The 15,915-nt window shown below is 33.7% G+C and overlaps 1 protein-coding gene across 2 annotated transcripts in view; it reads right to left on the bottom strand.

Moving 5' to 3' along the window:
* Positions 1–11,583, bottom strand: part of CLVS1 (clavesin 1) — a 177,678-nt gene extending 166,095 nt beyond the window's left edge. The window contains exon 1 of one of the 2 annotated variants that reach the window (XM_074278760.1): positions 11,013–11,583. In XM_074278760.1, coding sequence (XP_074134861.1) covers positions 11,013–11,467 — 455 coding nt within the window. In that variant the 5' untranslated portion in view covers positions 11,468–11,583. The remainder of the gene's footprint in view (positions 1–11,012) is intronic. The other variant, XM_074278759.1, reaches the window with a different exon arrangement.
* Positions 11,584–15,915: the final 4,332 nt, after the last annotated feature.

Genomic DNA, 15,915 nt, shown 5'->3' with positions numbered 1-15,915 from the left:
GTCTTCAATTCAAAAGGATATAATAAATAGAATATTTCAGAGAACATTGAATAAAATTCTACAAATAGAGATAAAAAATATCTAAAAAGCAAATAATTGCGGAAATGGTACATCATTCAGCTTGCATCAATGTGCAAACCCAATCCTTTATTATTTCGCAAATGCAAGGGGATTGGAAAGAAGGCAAACTTTGAACAATTGAAGAAGATAGAGATGAATGCTAAGAAAAACCGAACATAAAGGGAGGCTGGAAACATCAAAGACCAACTTGAACAACTTTATAATTTCTCATATATGGTTGTACTACATGATCTCTAAGTTTCCTTCTACTTCTAATAATCTAAGATTTTTTAAATCTCAGTGCTGGCTTGACCTGGCTTATTTGCACATGGACAATTATAGATAATATGTCAAAGTTCTGAGTGACCTCTCTTGCCTTAGCAGAAGCTGTAGTTTTGAATTATCATATTAGCTAAAATTATAATAATATTCAGGACCTAAAGTCTATTTGAATTACTTATGCAAAATAGAATTTACAACTTTTTTTTCAGATGCAATTCTAATGAGCTGATAGAGACTAGCTTGCCTGTAATAGCAAAAAGTAGTAGCTTACTTGCAGTAACCTTTTTAAAAGTCTTAAAATAAACACAAAACCTTAGGGAAAAAACACATGGTGTTTTGGGACCATTTAATGTGGGGGCTCTTGCCACTTGAATCCTTCAATGCTTACAGTAATGAATATGTCATCACAAAATGTTTAGAATACATTTGAAGAATAATATACCAGACATATTTGGAGAAACTGATCAAAGACCCTAAGGAACCTTAGAGATGATCAAGTCCAACCCTCTTATTTTATAAAGGAGGAAAATGAGACCCAGAGAGTTACTCCTCCTGGATATACACAGCTAATAAATAATTACTAACACAGGATTTGAATCTTGATCTTCCTGAATGTGAGTTCCAAGCTTTTTCTACTATGACACTACTCTCAGTTAATATATTTTAGCAAGATTTCTATCTAACAGAGTTAAAACAATAACAACAAAAATTCCTTGCACTTTAGCTGTAGTTATAAAGGAAATTCAAATATTGAGAACACTTTATGCTCCAATATGTTAAATAAATTAGATATGGGGTTTGGATTTTTTTTTTGTTTTTAAACACCTCCACTAATCAAATGTCATTCTGAAATATTCTATATTTGAATAAATATATATAATAATACAATATTCATTGTCTCAACTCACAAAATAGATTAATAATCAGTGGCTAGTGAGAAAACCATCATTTTTCCTTGAATCTATACACATCTGTTGGACTACAGGTATCAAAATACAGATCAAAAACAGAGAGAGAAGACGTAGACATTCTAGGAATCAAACTTTTATTTTGAGGGAATCCTAGGCATCTTAGCAATCCTGAACAAAGGAAAATGAAGATTCTTCAAAGTAAAATTCAACTTCTTTCTCCACAGTCCCCAGAGTCATAGCTTCATAGAATCTCTGAGATAGAAAGTACCTACTGATTATCTAGTCCAAGTGATATCTGAAAAGGAAATATCCCAGAGAAATATCCAACCAGTTTCTCAAATGATACTTCTAATGAAGGGGAACAAACAATTCTATTAAGAAGTTTTCCTTATAACAAGTTGAAATCTACCTTTCTCAACAAGAATTTAATGAACATTGAATGATGCTATAGTCCAAGAGAAATCCAACTGGTTTCTAAAAACTGAAAAGTATAGACCATAGGTTTGGTAAACTATATTAATTCTTCTTGTTGCTTCTGGTGGATATAAGGAGAAGTCAGTGTTAGTGGCAAATTTGAATGGACTGCTTCCAAATGCTGAGTTCTGGTCTGTTACCATAATAGTTACCATGTGGAATTTCAAAGAAATATAAAATATGGCATCTGCCCTACCTGGATTTATTATCTTTTAAGACTAATTACATAAAACAGAAAACTGAATTATGGGCTAATTTTCTATTTATTATTTCTTTCTCTGTATGTAGATAGCATTCATCTCTTTATGTTCTTTATTTTTAATTTGTGTATTTATCATAATTAAAATAACAGTATCTTAAAATCATTCTTAAAACAATATTCCTGTTACTTCATACAACGTTCTCTTAGCTCTTCATCATTTCATGCAAGTCTTTTTTTTTTAAACAGTATCAGATTTGGCAACTTTTTTTTTTTTTTTTTTGCTGAGGAAACTGGGATTAAGTGACTTGCCTAGGTCACACAGCTAGGAAGTGTTAAATATCTGAGACCAGATTTTAACTCAGGTTCTCCTGGTTTCAGGACTGGTGCTCTATCTACTGTGCCACCTAGCTGCCCCTATACAAGTCTTTCCATGTCTTTCTAAGATCACTGAGCTCATTATTTCTTATGGCACAATAATATTCCAGCATAAAAATACGCTACAATTTGTTCATCCACTTCCCAATTGATGGGGATCCCTACAATTTCCAATTCTTTGCCAAAACAAATAGATAATGTTATATCATTTAGTTGTATATTTGAAAGGAATAGGGAGATGTACACGGTAGATATGCACTTTAATGTGCAGTCATATTTTTTATTGTATTGTGTTACACAAATTCTTATTTTTTCCCATAAATTTAAAATAAATCAAATCAAATCTGTAAAACTTACAGAGGTCAGAGAAAAGAACATCAAAATGAGCTAATATATTTGGAAAATAATTTTTGATAGAGACTGAGATGAACCTTAAAGTATGGGAAACATTTTGAATAAGGCAGAGAAGAAAGAAGAGGGCATTCTTGGAGAAAGTACAGTGTAATAGAAACCACATTGGTCCTGAAAGTAAAGAGAAATCTAACATCTAATCCAGTTTTTGCCAGTAATTTGACCAAATGTATCTCTCTGAACTTCAATTTTCTGATCTGCAAATTGTTCAGAGAAGGATTAAATAACCTGTAGCACCTGTTTCAGCTCTGTGGAGAAAAGGAAATAATATAATATGAACAAAAGCAAAAGGAGAGTAATTTCTTTAAGTAAATATTTGTTAAGTGCCTACTGTGTGCAGAAAACTAAAGAAAAAAGAGATGTGGAATGCAGGGTACAATTAGGAAATCGGGTAGACTGAGCATTTCAGGTGAGTAAGTATCATGGGATCAAATATGGAGGGCCTCTTATGGTTGGATGATGGCTTTGCACCTGGTTCAAATAAGAGTTACTATAAATTACTGCAGATATTATGCATCAACATTTATACTGTATTTATACTAACAGAATATTGAACTGCAATCCAAGTAAGAGTGATGGTCAGTATTTCCTTTAAGAAAGACAAAAGGAAGCTAGGAGATTTGGGAAGCAGAAGGAACAACTGCATTTGAGAAAAATATTGGAAAGTTGGGGAGGAGGAAACAAATATGTGGTGGTGAGGGAAGGAGCAATATGAGAAGCTAGAGGAGAAAGTATTGGAAAGAAACAACACATCACTTTAAAACCTTCAGAACAGAATTTACTGACTTTTTATTTTCCTGTCTGATGTTGCTGTTGGTGGAATCATAGCAATAACTTCTACTACTTTCAAGTATCCTCAAATAAATGGTTTCTGAGCTTGATTTACAGCCTTAGCCAAGTGGTAGCATTTAATCACTCTCAGCAGCTGTTTAAAGTTCTATATATCATTGAACAAGAGAGATTATCTCCAAAACATATTTAAAGGCAAAAAAAGCTGTTGAGTGGTTACAGAACAGAAGGGCATGGGACTGGAGTTCAGGTTGGAATTGGGCCATTTGTTGGAGCTGTGATATGCTTCTTTAAGGTTATTGGTCCCTGATTAAAAAGGGTCAAATACGAAGCTTGCTCCCCTCATTGCTGACAGAGAGAATAAATGTCCCAGAAGCACTTTACAATTTTCCCAGTAAAAAGGCCTCCAGACATGACATGTGTTCGTTATTCGCTAAGTAAGCTATGCCCATTATAGGCATAAGTTGAACATGTCTTATAGGCAATTACATCATTAAGAAGGACTGTTCTATTTGTACATGTTTTACAGTCATTGGCTTCCTAACTAGACACAAATCCTGTTTTTAGATTACTGCAGAATCTTGCTTAATTCAAAACCAAATAACAGAGATTCTGGTCTAGCTTTCACTACTATTTTTAGGACTTGTCCTGAAAAGCAATAAATCTTGATGCCATAACTCTCTGTCAATCAGAGATGTTCCTATCTCTAAGGTAAAGAATGCTCTGTATTTAAACCTCTTAGGATTATAAATGTAAGTTTATGAGCAGTAAATGGAATGAAAATTGATGTGATAAACAATGGCCTTCTTCTCCTCCAAACTTTCCATGCCCTTTGTAGATGTCAAGGTCATATGACCCTGATGTGTTCCTAAGTTATATCAAAAAGATAGTAATTAGCCTGGAAGTCAAAGAGAGTTAGCTTCCAAAAGAGAAGCTTTTAAAGGCTCTGAGCTCAACTAGAAGAAGTTGTTGACAGTGATGAGCATATAGCTTAGGACCAAAAGGATTCCTAGTATGAGTGACAAAGTGTTTCTGGCAAGGAAGTTTGGGAGAAAAATGCATCAAACTTTTGGGGTGATCCATGGAGAAAAGATCACTTCCATTCAATAAGTCTGAGATACAGTGAGATAGGCATATTTAAAATCAATCTAAATTGGTCCTTTCATCATTTGGATGATTGTTTGTTTTCAAAAATATATATAATTGAACTCAAAAAATATTTGAAAAATCTGTTTTTCAACTATTTTGATAATTGTATTTTAGTGTAACTTTTCTTTACATTTTAGTTCATGTATTTTAAAAGACTCTGAGAAGGTGTTAATAGAAAATAAATCATTCTTTTGGAATTTCAGCCTAAAGAATGACTTGCTGTTCCTTTTATACAATATTCTATTCCCCTCCTTTGCACAGGCTGTCCCTTAAGATCTGGAAAATGCTTTCTTCTCAGTTTCACCTCTTAGAATTCCTAGCTTCCTTGAAAGTTCAAGTCAAGTGCCACATGCTAAATGAGATCTTTCTTGATCTTCAACTACTAGAAACTTGCTCAGATTAAATTTCCTTGTGTTTACTTTGAAATTATTTTATATTTTCCTATATGCATATTGTCTTCCTCCAAATCTAATGTAAGCTCTTTGAGAGCAGGGTTACTTTTTTTTCTGTCTTTGTAACTTGAGAGCCTAGCATGTGACCTGACATATAATATAAATTTAATAGAATGGATGAGGGTCAAAATAATTTCATTGCGTTTAAAATGAAAAAAAGAAAGGTGACAACCTAACATTATACTAGATAATCTTTGACATTACTTTCAACTGTGGGATTCTATGTCCCAACAGGTTAAGTCCTTGGAATCTCTGTTAAACAATGACAATATTCATTTAGTCAAATATTGCTAATCAAATTCTAATCCTGTTATAGAATTTTATTAATCGTGTTTCTAGAGAGAATAAAGAAATAGCCAGGGAAGAATCTTTGATTATAAATAAATTTTGGGTGTAGTGATATTTGTAATAATGGGATTGGACCTATGAGGCCATACCATTTTCTCTGGTCCTAGGACCAGGTCAGTCAACAATTGTTTTGTAATGGTTCCTTTGGAGAGGAAGCAATAGATCAGTGGCTGGGATTAGAATCTGAAAGCAGAGCTAACTCTAATCTGTTAGTCAGTTACTATATGAGACGGTATGACTAGAACCACTTGAATGCTTCACAGAATGTTCCCTCTTGGGTGGGCAGATAATTCATTTATTCCATAGGAATAAAAATACTCATCTGTCTTAAGTGTTTTTGCTATTATAAATAATAATGTAACAGTATTTCTAGTTTTTGCAGTAATTTACAATAACCATAATTTGCAGTAATGTAGAACATTGACTAGAAGGAACCCATATTCCTTATTATTTAAATGTTCATTTCTCCATTCCATTTTGAGGGCCACAGGGGAATAAGATGTCATTTCTCATTTTTCCTCAAGGGGAGACTGAAATTATCTTGCCACATCTTAGCAGACTTTCCTGACAGGGTTCTGGCTATTGATGAACCATCCTATTTTCTTATTCCTCCCACTGAAATCATACCTTCAACCATCTTGCTTTCTTATTCCTCCCACTGAGATGATCTGACACTTTCTCCTTCCTTTTCCTCTCTCTTTTAGAGAAAGTCTGGATAAACCCACAGATTTTTCTGAGCTACCCTTTAGGGAGAATTTTGGTTCCTGATGCTCTCTTCAGGGAAGTCTGAATCTCATAAAAAATACAATGAAGAATTGATCCCTCACAATTATGCTACAATACACCAAAACTGAGATGCATAAACTTGGAAAGGAGAATGTTCTGGATTTTTCAAGCACCAAGCTCAGCACCAATCAGTATAGCTGTTTGGGTCAGCCCAAGATAGGTTTGGGAACTTTTTAGATGGACTTCCCTGAGATCAGATTCCTTTGTTGTGTAGAGGATATATTAGAACAATATTTCTTAGCCTGTGGTCTATAAATATGTTTTAAAACATATTTCAATAATTATGTTTTAATATATTTGGTTTCCTTTGCTATTATTTTATTTAAAAGGACTCCACAGACTAGACTTCACCAGACTTCTAAAGGGGGTTTACAAAAAGATTAAAAAGTTCTTTTATATATAATCCTCAGAGGTTTGTAATGACATCATTAGGGCTCCTACATATACCAACTAAAAGATCCTTAACAGAAATCACAAACATATGAAACTGCCTCACTTCCTAAGGAACTCTGAACTTGCAGGAGCAGATCAATCTCACCAAGAATACCTAGAAGAAAACTTGAATTAAAATAGACTACCTTTGCAATTGTCTTTTGGCTTATCATAAATCTCAGAATTAGAATAGTCTTCATTTGCCCTAGAGTCCAACCTATTTGATCCAGAATCTCCTTTATTAACTGTCAAATGATTATCTATACTCTACTTGAAGTCCTCCAGCTAAGAGAAACTTATTTCATTAATCCTTGAGACAGTCCATATGCTATGTGTTATGTTTTTTGTTGTTGTTGTTGTTATGGTTAAACACTTGTTGGATTGAATTAAAATGATAGCAATTTAGAGCTGAGAGGGAATATAGAGACCACCTATTCTTGAAATGTACAGTTTTCTTTTCTCTGAAATAAAAAAATCCAACTTAAAAATGTTAGCAAAATTTGTCATACTATACCATGCTAGCATAGCTTATTTCCTATTACAATGTTTTGCTGTATTGCTACCTATTTTATTTTTACTAAAATCATGGATAGAAGAGAACAAATGACATGAAATAGTGATTAGGTAATTAAAAATGTTTTCACTATTCTCTAGGTACTGAAAATTGACAATTCATATTTTTGTGTATCTTTTATGGTAGTAAATCATTACTAGTTATGTTGTTGTGTAAAATAATAAGACTATTACAGAATATATTTGTTGGCTACATAGTAGTAATTCAGAAACACAATTGCTTAAAATGTTAAATAAAAAACCAACAATTTAGTAGCATTGACATGGAATGTGGGAAATCTTTAGTCTTTGCAGTTAATTGATTCAGTTTAGAACTAGAAAGAACCTCAGAGTTTATCTAATTTTAAATGGGGAAACTGACAAAGCCCACTCAGTGCTTTTCCTACTTCTGTTTCTATGCTTCTGGTTCTCTTTGGCCCCAGAAAGAACTTGGAACAATGGGGTTGAAGTTGCAATAAGACAAATTTAAACTTGCTCTCAGCAAATACTTCCTAACAATTAGAGCTTTCTGTAAGTGGAATGAATTTCTTGGAGAGATGGTGGGCTCCCTTTCCCTAGTGATCTCTAACAAAGGCTAGATGATCATTTGTCAGACATATTTCAGTCCTGTTTTTATAAAGATATAGGTTAGAGCATATAGCTATTGAAATCCCATCTAGCTCTAAAATTCTGTGATTCTTATAAGAGAATTGGGCCATAATTTGTAGATACTGTTTTACTGACGATTCATTTTTTTGGTCTTGATTGGCCTTAGGCCATTGCTCAGACTGTCATACCAATTGAGTCTGAGAATCAGTTTAAAGTTATTTCTTCCAGTTCTATCTCTTTGGAAAAGAGAACATTGGATAAGTTTCCTTGTTATAATAATACTTTACATACTTGAAGGTGCTAATTAAGTTGATCATTTGCCTTCTTTTTCCCATTCTAAATTATACTTATTCTCTTTTTTCTTTTCTTTAAAAGCCTGATAATCTTCTAACCTATTCATTATTTTCATTGCTTTTCTCTAATTCTCCTCCAATTTCTCCACATCCCTTTTCATATAGGAGTATAGAATTAATCATAGTACTGTCATGGAGGCTTGACCAGTGAAAAGATTCATTTCTAACACCAAAGGATGTTAAAATAATGTGTAGTTATGAGGCATACAGTACATGTTGATACTTAATTTTTCATTGATGCTTGTATCTGGGTACCTCAAAGAATTTTTTCAGTCTCTGTATAGTAACCCAATTCTATGATATAAAGAAATTAAGACTGGTTGATTTGCCAGTGTCTTGTAGCCAGTGCTGAGCTAACCCAAGACTAATTGTATATTTTCCAGGTCACCTGTAGGATAGCTTGAATTTTTTCCCATTTTCTAGGTAACTTGGGGTTATTGGCAAGAATCTGTTGTCTCAAGAAATTATACTCCTGAATAGCATCAGTGGAATCCTTTCAGATTGATATTTATAGTTTGATTCTACCATAGTCAATCACTAACAACACCAGAAATAATAGAGCCATGATTCCTTATTTGTTGTTAAAAGCCCCTACTTCAACCAAAAGATCTTGGGCCCTGGGGACAAAGCAATAACAAACAGGTAAGTTTCATTTCATGAGTAACTATATGAATGTCATTAGCTAGATTGAAATCATTTTGATGAAACTATAGTCTGATTTTGTAATTCTAATGTGACCAATGCAAAGACCAAGTGTTAGGAAAATGTCTATTTTGGGCAGAAGACTAGTTTCCTCCACAGCCACAATATATAGGCTGCTATCTGTTTTTCCAATTCACACACACCATACCACACCACAAAATTCACAAATCTGGGGAGCAAATCAAAGAAACAGGGAACCTCTCTTGAAGGTTAAATAACTTCATTACTCACATGCCTACACTTTCCCTTTGAGACATCTAAGCCTATCCAAATAAGATTTACATAGTTTTAATAGTTTAATATATATTAATAATCATTTTAATACTCAATAAAGTTTTCATATAATGCTTTCCCATCACTTTACCATCTTTACCCCAGCAAGAATGAAATGAATTCATCACTATGCAGAGCTCTGCTCTTTGAGGTCTTTAGAATCCCTCAGAGATTCTGATTTTTAGCAATAAACAAGAGTTTTGGCAGAGTACAAAATGATGTGGGCAATTGAAAATAACCATACAGGGAACTAGCTTTTGTTCTTTTTTTTTCTTCTTTATTAGCACCTTTGTCTTTATAGCTTTCAGAAAGGTGTTCCATATCTGATTTAAATACTGATGAATCTTTCTCATGGTCTTTCTCTCCTTTTTTCTTTCCCTTCCTTCTTTCCTCCCTTCCTCCTTCTCTCCCTTTCCTCCCTTTTCCTATCTCTATATCTATCACTCTATGGACTTATCTGTCTGTCTGTCTGTCTCTTTCTCTCTATTGTCTCCTCCCCCCTCTTCCCCCCCCCCCATGAAGCAGTGTTAGAGAAAGGGGAAAGAAGGATGAAGCCAAATAGTACATTTAAATTTCAAAGAACTTGCTTCATGTTTGCACAGACTCCTTATCTAGAAAATGGAAATTACAAGAGCTTAATGACCTAAGAATGAAAGAGAACTCTTTTTAAGAGAGTCTCAGACTTTTTTTATAACCATTTTATTATTTCCCCTCAAATTCATTCTTTCTTCTATCCATCAATTGGTTTTTAAAGTATTCAATATTAGAAATTCAACAGAACTTATCCCAACTAGACATAGTACTACCCTCTGAATTTATTATAAGTAAACCACTACTTAATGATATTAAACTCATCATCTGTTTCAAAACATGGAAATGCTGGGATGCTTTAATAGAATAAACTTGAATGGAGTCAGCATGATATGTCTTCTCAAAAGCTTCCACATTTCCTTGTTTTTCATAATCCCAGATATGCTTTTTATAACCTCAAATTTGGAATTCTAAATTTATAGCACAGAGAATGCCAAATTCTCCCAACTCAATTTTTAGTTTTATATGTTGTAGATTGTTACAACTTGAAAAAACGTAGAAATATTTCCAGGTATGGGAACATCAAAGGCTCCTTGGTAGTGTCTGGATAATTTCCTGTTATTACTACTTTATAGAACAGAAAAAGCAGACAGAACAATATATAACCTAATCATATCTACATTCCTGCCTAACTTTTGGACAAATGAGTTACTTTGCCAATAAAATATTTCCTCAGGATAAAATTGAGACTGAAGTTTAAGTACTCATTTTCCCTTGGTTTCCATGGAGGGTAAGAATAACTATCAGCCATTACCTGCTTTTGATACTATTGGTTTAGCATTAAGAAAATTTCCCTGGCCTGTTTTTCTAGTGTCTAACATAGTCCCATTACAAAGCCTAGTTTTACTTCCAAAGTTAGTATTGTATGAAAGCTAAAACCACATGAAACATTTTTAAAATATTTGGAGATGGAAATCATCAGAAAGAAAAGCACTGAGGGCAATTGTTTTGCTTGCAGATAGTTACTTTTTAGTGACTTTCACAGAAAAGAACCACTGTATCTCTTCTAGGACAATCAAATTTCATTAAAATAAATGGTCCACTTTGTTTCAAATACTATGCAAATTAGAGAAGAGATATTAATAACAATGAAGCCCTTTGGATGATGGAGAATTAAATTTCAAAATGTCCTTTGGCTCCCCATATGAAAATAGTTCATGGAATAGTCATTATCTAAGGACAAAATATCCCAAGTGGGGATTACTATGTGAATATATATATATTTTTTTAAAGAAAAAATAAAGACACTATCTACATTTACCTACTCTGGTCCCAATTGGCTGCAAAGAGCAAAAGGATCTTCCTGCCATAGTGATCTCTCTTTTCCAACACCCCAGGGAATCCATCAATCAGAGCTCGCTTGATTCCAGGGTCATCAGCCTTGAAGTTTTTGAACATGTCCAGGTTCAGCTGGCGGTACTGGAAGTACTGAGCCAGTAATCTAAAGGCATCTGTTTGGTGAAATTTCCTGGCTCGAAGAAATCTCAAGATGAAGGCATCATCTGTACGTAAAAATCCAATGTCAGGTCTGGTGATGATCATATCCCGGACTTGTTGAATATCCTGATGCAATATATCTGGATTTTCATTTAATTCCAGACGAGCTTTCTCTATAGTCTCTGGACTGAGTCCAGCTTGTAAATGGGTCATCTTTGCTAAATCTCCTTTCCCAGTGCTCAATTTCTGATCTTTTAAAAGGAAAGGGACTGATCCCATTCAAGTGAAAGTTTTCTGGAACCTTGACCCATTCAAGAATTGTTTTACTGCCAAACTGTTGTAGAGAAAAACAACTAGAGGGTCTTTTTCTTATTCCTGGAAAGCAGTAGGACATTCAGGCCATGTATGGTGGTCTCCATCCAAAAAGGAAGCAGAATTTATGCCATCTTTCTCTACAAAACAAAGCCATAAAAATTTATGACATAAATCACATCACAGAGAAGAAACAAAGAAAATCTGTATGAATTTCTGAGCTCAGTTCTGAAAACTTATTCTATTATATTGTGCTTCTGATTAAGTATTCAAAGAATAAGTGCTAAATTATCTTAAAATGAGAGTGTTTAGCATAATTTTGTCATTGACATCTTGAATCTATAATATGTAAGTATTTTAAATATACTTGTTGAATTTATAATTACATGGAACAGTTAGCAATAAAGATTTAAGATCAGATTAGCATTAGATTGTTCTTTTATTAATTATTCTAAGAAACAATGAGAGAGAAGAAAAAACTAATTTGCCATATGTGGGACTGTTCTTAGTCCAAAGATACATCAGGTACATTGTATTATATTATTTCTCCCTAGTTTAAATTTTTTCCCAAACAGAAATACCTCCCAGAATTATACTTCTCAAAAAGTGTAATAATATAAAACTTTACAAAACAAAGAGAAATTTAGTCTAGTGGAACAAACATTTAATTTGGAGTCAGAGAATTTGGGATGAATCCTTGCTCTATTATTTAGGATTTGTTAAAGTTTTATGAGAAGGAGGTTGTCACATTGATTAACAGATTGCTTTCTTCCAAAATAGGCCCAGACCCACTTTTCTTCAGGAGAGGAGGCCAAACTATGAGGGTAGTGCTGTAGGTCTGATGGCTGAATACGACACTAAACTTTAGACGGTTTTCACCAGAGAGGGGAGATAATTGTAATAATTTTAATGGCTTATTGTGAATATTTATTTTGTACTTTTTTTTGAGGGGGAAAAGGTAATGAAACAAATGCTGAATATAACCAATATGCATTGCACTGCAGTTCTTGCAAAAGAGCAATGTGCTCTTTTTTACTCACATCTGAGATGTAGCCATGAGCTTACATTATGAGATTTCTCAAAGGAAATTCTGAGTGGGGATAAATTAAACCAAAATTATATTATTCTTTGAAGGGCCCCCCCAGGATTAAATCTATTCTGTTCAAGCCTGGAGCTCAAATTGTAAGGTCATGAGTTATATAAGAACAAACATTTATCCTCTCCCAGGCATACATCCTGGAAGTTCTGAAGAACAGAAGAAACATTCAGGGTGAACAAATTGGGAAATGTAATTATGTTTCCTAATTACAGCTTTTCTGGCTTAATGACATCTACAGCAAGAGGAAGAATTTCCATTTCCAGCTTGTTTGTGACTGGTATTTTCTAATCCTCTCAAAGCTACCTCAGAAGAGAAAATTCCATCTTGGGGCCAATGGTGATTTTTCTAAATGTAGGAAGTATTCTCCACTACTTCCATGTTGTTTTATGGTTAGGCTGAGAGGGCCTAGGGAACAATCAAAGTAACTAACTTGGATTTGCTTTTTAACTAAAATAATATGGAAAAACATCTTTATTTAGACTTGACAATTAAGAATGTATATAGTGATGTTAGATATCCTGTGCAAAGTAATCATTGAATAATCTTGAGTCTTATGTTCAGGTATTTAAAAGAGTGTAGGGGTAAAATTTCAATAAACCAGGATATAGTGGCAATATGTATGTGTGTAAGTAAATGACACTTTTCTCCATCCCAATGCCACTCCACACTCGTAAAGTGTCATACTATTCACAGATGGAATAATTCAGATATAACATTATCTTGTTATCCTACTTGAATGATTAAATTCCTTTTCTGGTAATAGGATCTTTACCTTTTTGCTTCTGGAAGGCCAAAATAATTTTTAAGCCTTTACTCTTCCCCCATATAATTCACTTTTGTCTCTTCTCACTTAAATATGGTCAAACTACTTTGATCTTTTTCTATGCATTTTTTAAACGTTACATGCATTTTTATTTTATTTGGAGGCTGGAGGGGTTAGCATATGGAGAAAAGGGAGAAAGGGCCTTGCAATCTTCCCTGATAATATGTCCCCCAAACTCCCAGGAATTGCTACTTTTTCTGACAACATGACTTAAATAACAGTCCTTATCATCTGTGCTTATAACAGCAGCCTTAGGACAATGGTACCTTAAACCTTCCTATATATGTTGTTTCTCTCATTTAAAGTATTATTTCATTAAGATCAGGAACTACCTTGATTTGCTATTTGTATCTTTATCACTTAAAAGAGTCTTTGGGACGTAGTAAATATTTAAGAATTTTTTTCATGAATATGATTCATTTGATAGCATTTATTGTCTCCTTTCTCATAGTTCTTGAAAACCTTTGATAACAGACTAGAATAGAAAATGAAAAGAGCACTTAGATGGGGAGGAAACAAATTTCTCATTCCATTCTTTAGAAAACATAAGATTTTAGATCTGGAAGAAATCTTAGTTAAAACTTCTGATTATAGATATTAAGAAGTTAAGGCCTGGAAAAGTTAAGTAATTTGCCCAATGTAACACAGAAAGTTAGTAGGAGAGCTAGAATTTAACCTAAATCAATCCTTGCTCCACTACTATACATATTTACTAGATATGGACATTGAATGTGAAATTTAACCTTTCAGAGTTTTCAGTACCTCATCTTACAGGTAGAAAGAGGAAAACAAACTTCGCAGGAGCTGAACCAAAAGATCTCTTGAAGTTTCTTCCACATTAAAGAATAGTATTTCTACTCTTCAATCATTTCTCAAGGGAGCCTGCTTTATGGCATGGTTGCTCTTAGATTATGGTTTAACTTAACTCTGGGTTTTCCTTTCTTGATTTTTAGTTTGTCCCAAGTTATACACTCCACTACAAACTGCCTAAAAATACTGCATGTACAGCCTGGTTTATCTTTCTTTAGATAAGATTAGCAGGAGAAAAGAGAAGTGATTCTGTAGCCTTGTTGTTCATCTTTCATTATCAAAGAAGACCAAAGGAATCACAAAGGTGATGTATTAACTTGCATGTCTATTAAATTTATGTAAGGGCAAAATCATTAGAAAGGCACTGACCATGCGAACCAATGTATGAGTTTTCCAGGTGAGCTTTCCTGGAGCAAGATGCCATAAAACATTATTCTTTTTTTTTTTTTAATTTTATTATAGCTTTTTATTTACAAAACATATGCATGGGTAATTTTTCAACATTTCCCCTTTCAAAACATTCTGTTCTAACTTTCCCCCTCCTTCCCCCCACCTAGATGGCAGGGTAGTCCAATACATGTTAAAGTATATGATAAAACATATAGCTTAGAATAATGGCTATAATTTTAAAAAAGCATTTGGGGTTAAGTAACTTGCTCAGAGTCACATAGCTAATAAGTAAGCTAGTAAATGTCTGGAGTCATATTTGAACTCAGGCCCTCCTGACTTCAGGATTAGTGCTTTGTTGACTGCACTACCTAGCTGCCCCAGTGACTTTCTGGCTTGATGAATGGGGAAAAAAAATGCTTACTTGTTAGAGCTATCCAAGAGCAGAATGAGAGGTTCTGAGTTGTAGTAGATTTCTCCTCTCACTAAAAAGCTTTAAACAACAGCTAAATGGCCATTCTTGTTGCATTACTGAGGAAATTTCTACTCAGATACAGGTTGGATTTGATGACCTTTGAGAACTTGTTTAGTCTTTAGATTCTATTATAGCAGAAAGGCTTGTAGTCAAAAGTCCTTCATTTAAATACTTATTATATTTGTGACCTTGAGCAAGAAATCTAAACTTTTTGAGCCTCATATCTATAAAGGAGGTATAATAGTTCTTGCAGCATACCTCATGACATTATACAGATCCATTAAGATAATATCTGTAAAAGTTCTTTGTAACCATTTCATGCACCATATAAATATGTTTCATTATTGCTATTTTGTCTCTTGACCTCTTGAGCTACTGGGATTTCAACCAGATGCATGTTACTATGGCAAGGGTAGAATATAGTCTTGGATGTCAAGATTTACAACAGATGCAGTGGTTCATGAGACTGGACAGATGTGAAAAATTGGAATTATAACTAGTGTAAAATCCTAATTTACTGAAAAGCAGATTCCTAATTAGACCCCATTACTCACTATGGGAATAATTGTGAGTTACTAATGTGTATTTTCTGCTTGGACTTTCCTGATCAGGCATGCAGAACTCTCTCACATGGTAAACTGTTGTCAATCGAGCTTGGCACAGACTTCAGTATAACACACCTGCTCTTCACAATATCTCAGCTTTTTAAAAACTTGGAACTAAGCCTAAATAACATCTACATTTTAAAATCTTATTTTGTTTATGAATCCTAATATCAACAAATCAATCATTAAACATTAAATACCTACTATGTGCCAACC

Source organism: Sminthopsis crassicaudata, chromosome 1 (genome assembly GCF_048593235.1).
Source record: "Sminthopsis crassicaudata isolate SCR6 chromosome 1, ASM4859323v1, whole genome shotgun sequence".
Lineage (NCBI taxonomy): Eukaryota > Metazoa > Chordata > Mammalia > Dasyuromorphia > Dasyuridae > Sminthopsis > Sminthopsis crassicaudata.
The sequence above is the reverse complement of the archived record's forward strand: the minus strand, read 5'-3'. Positions and strand labels throughout refer to the sequence as shown.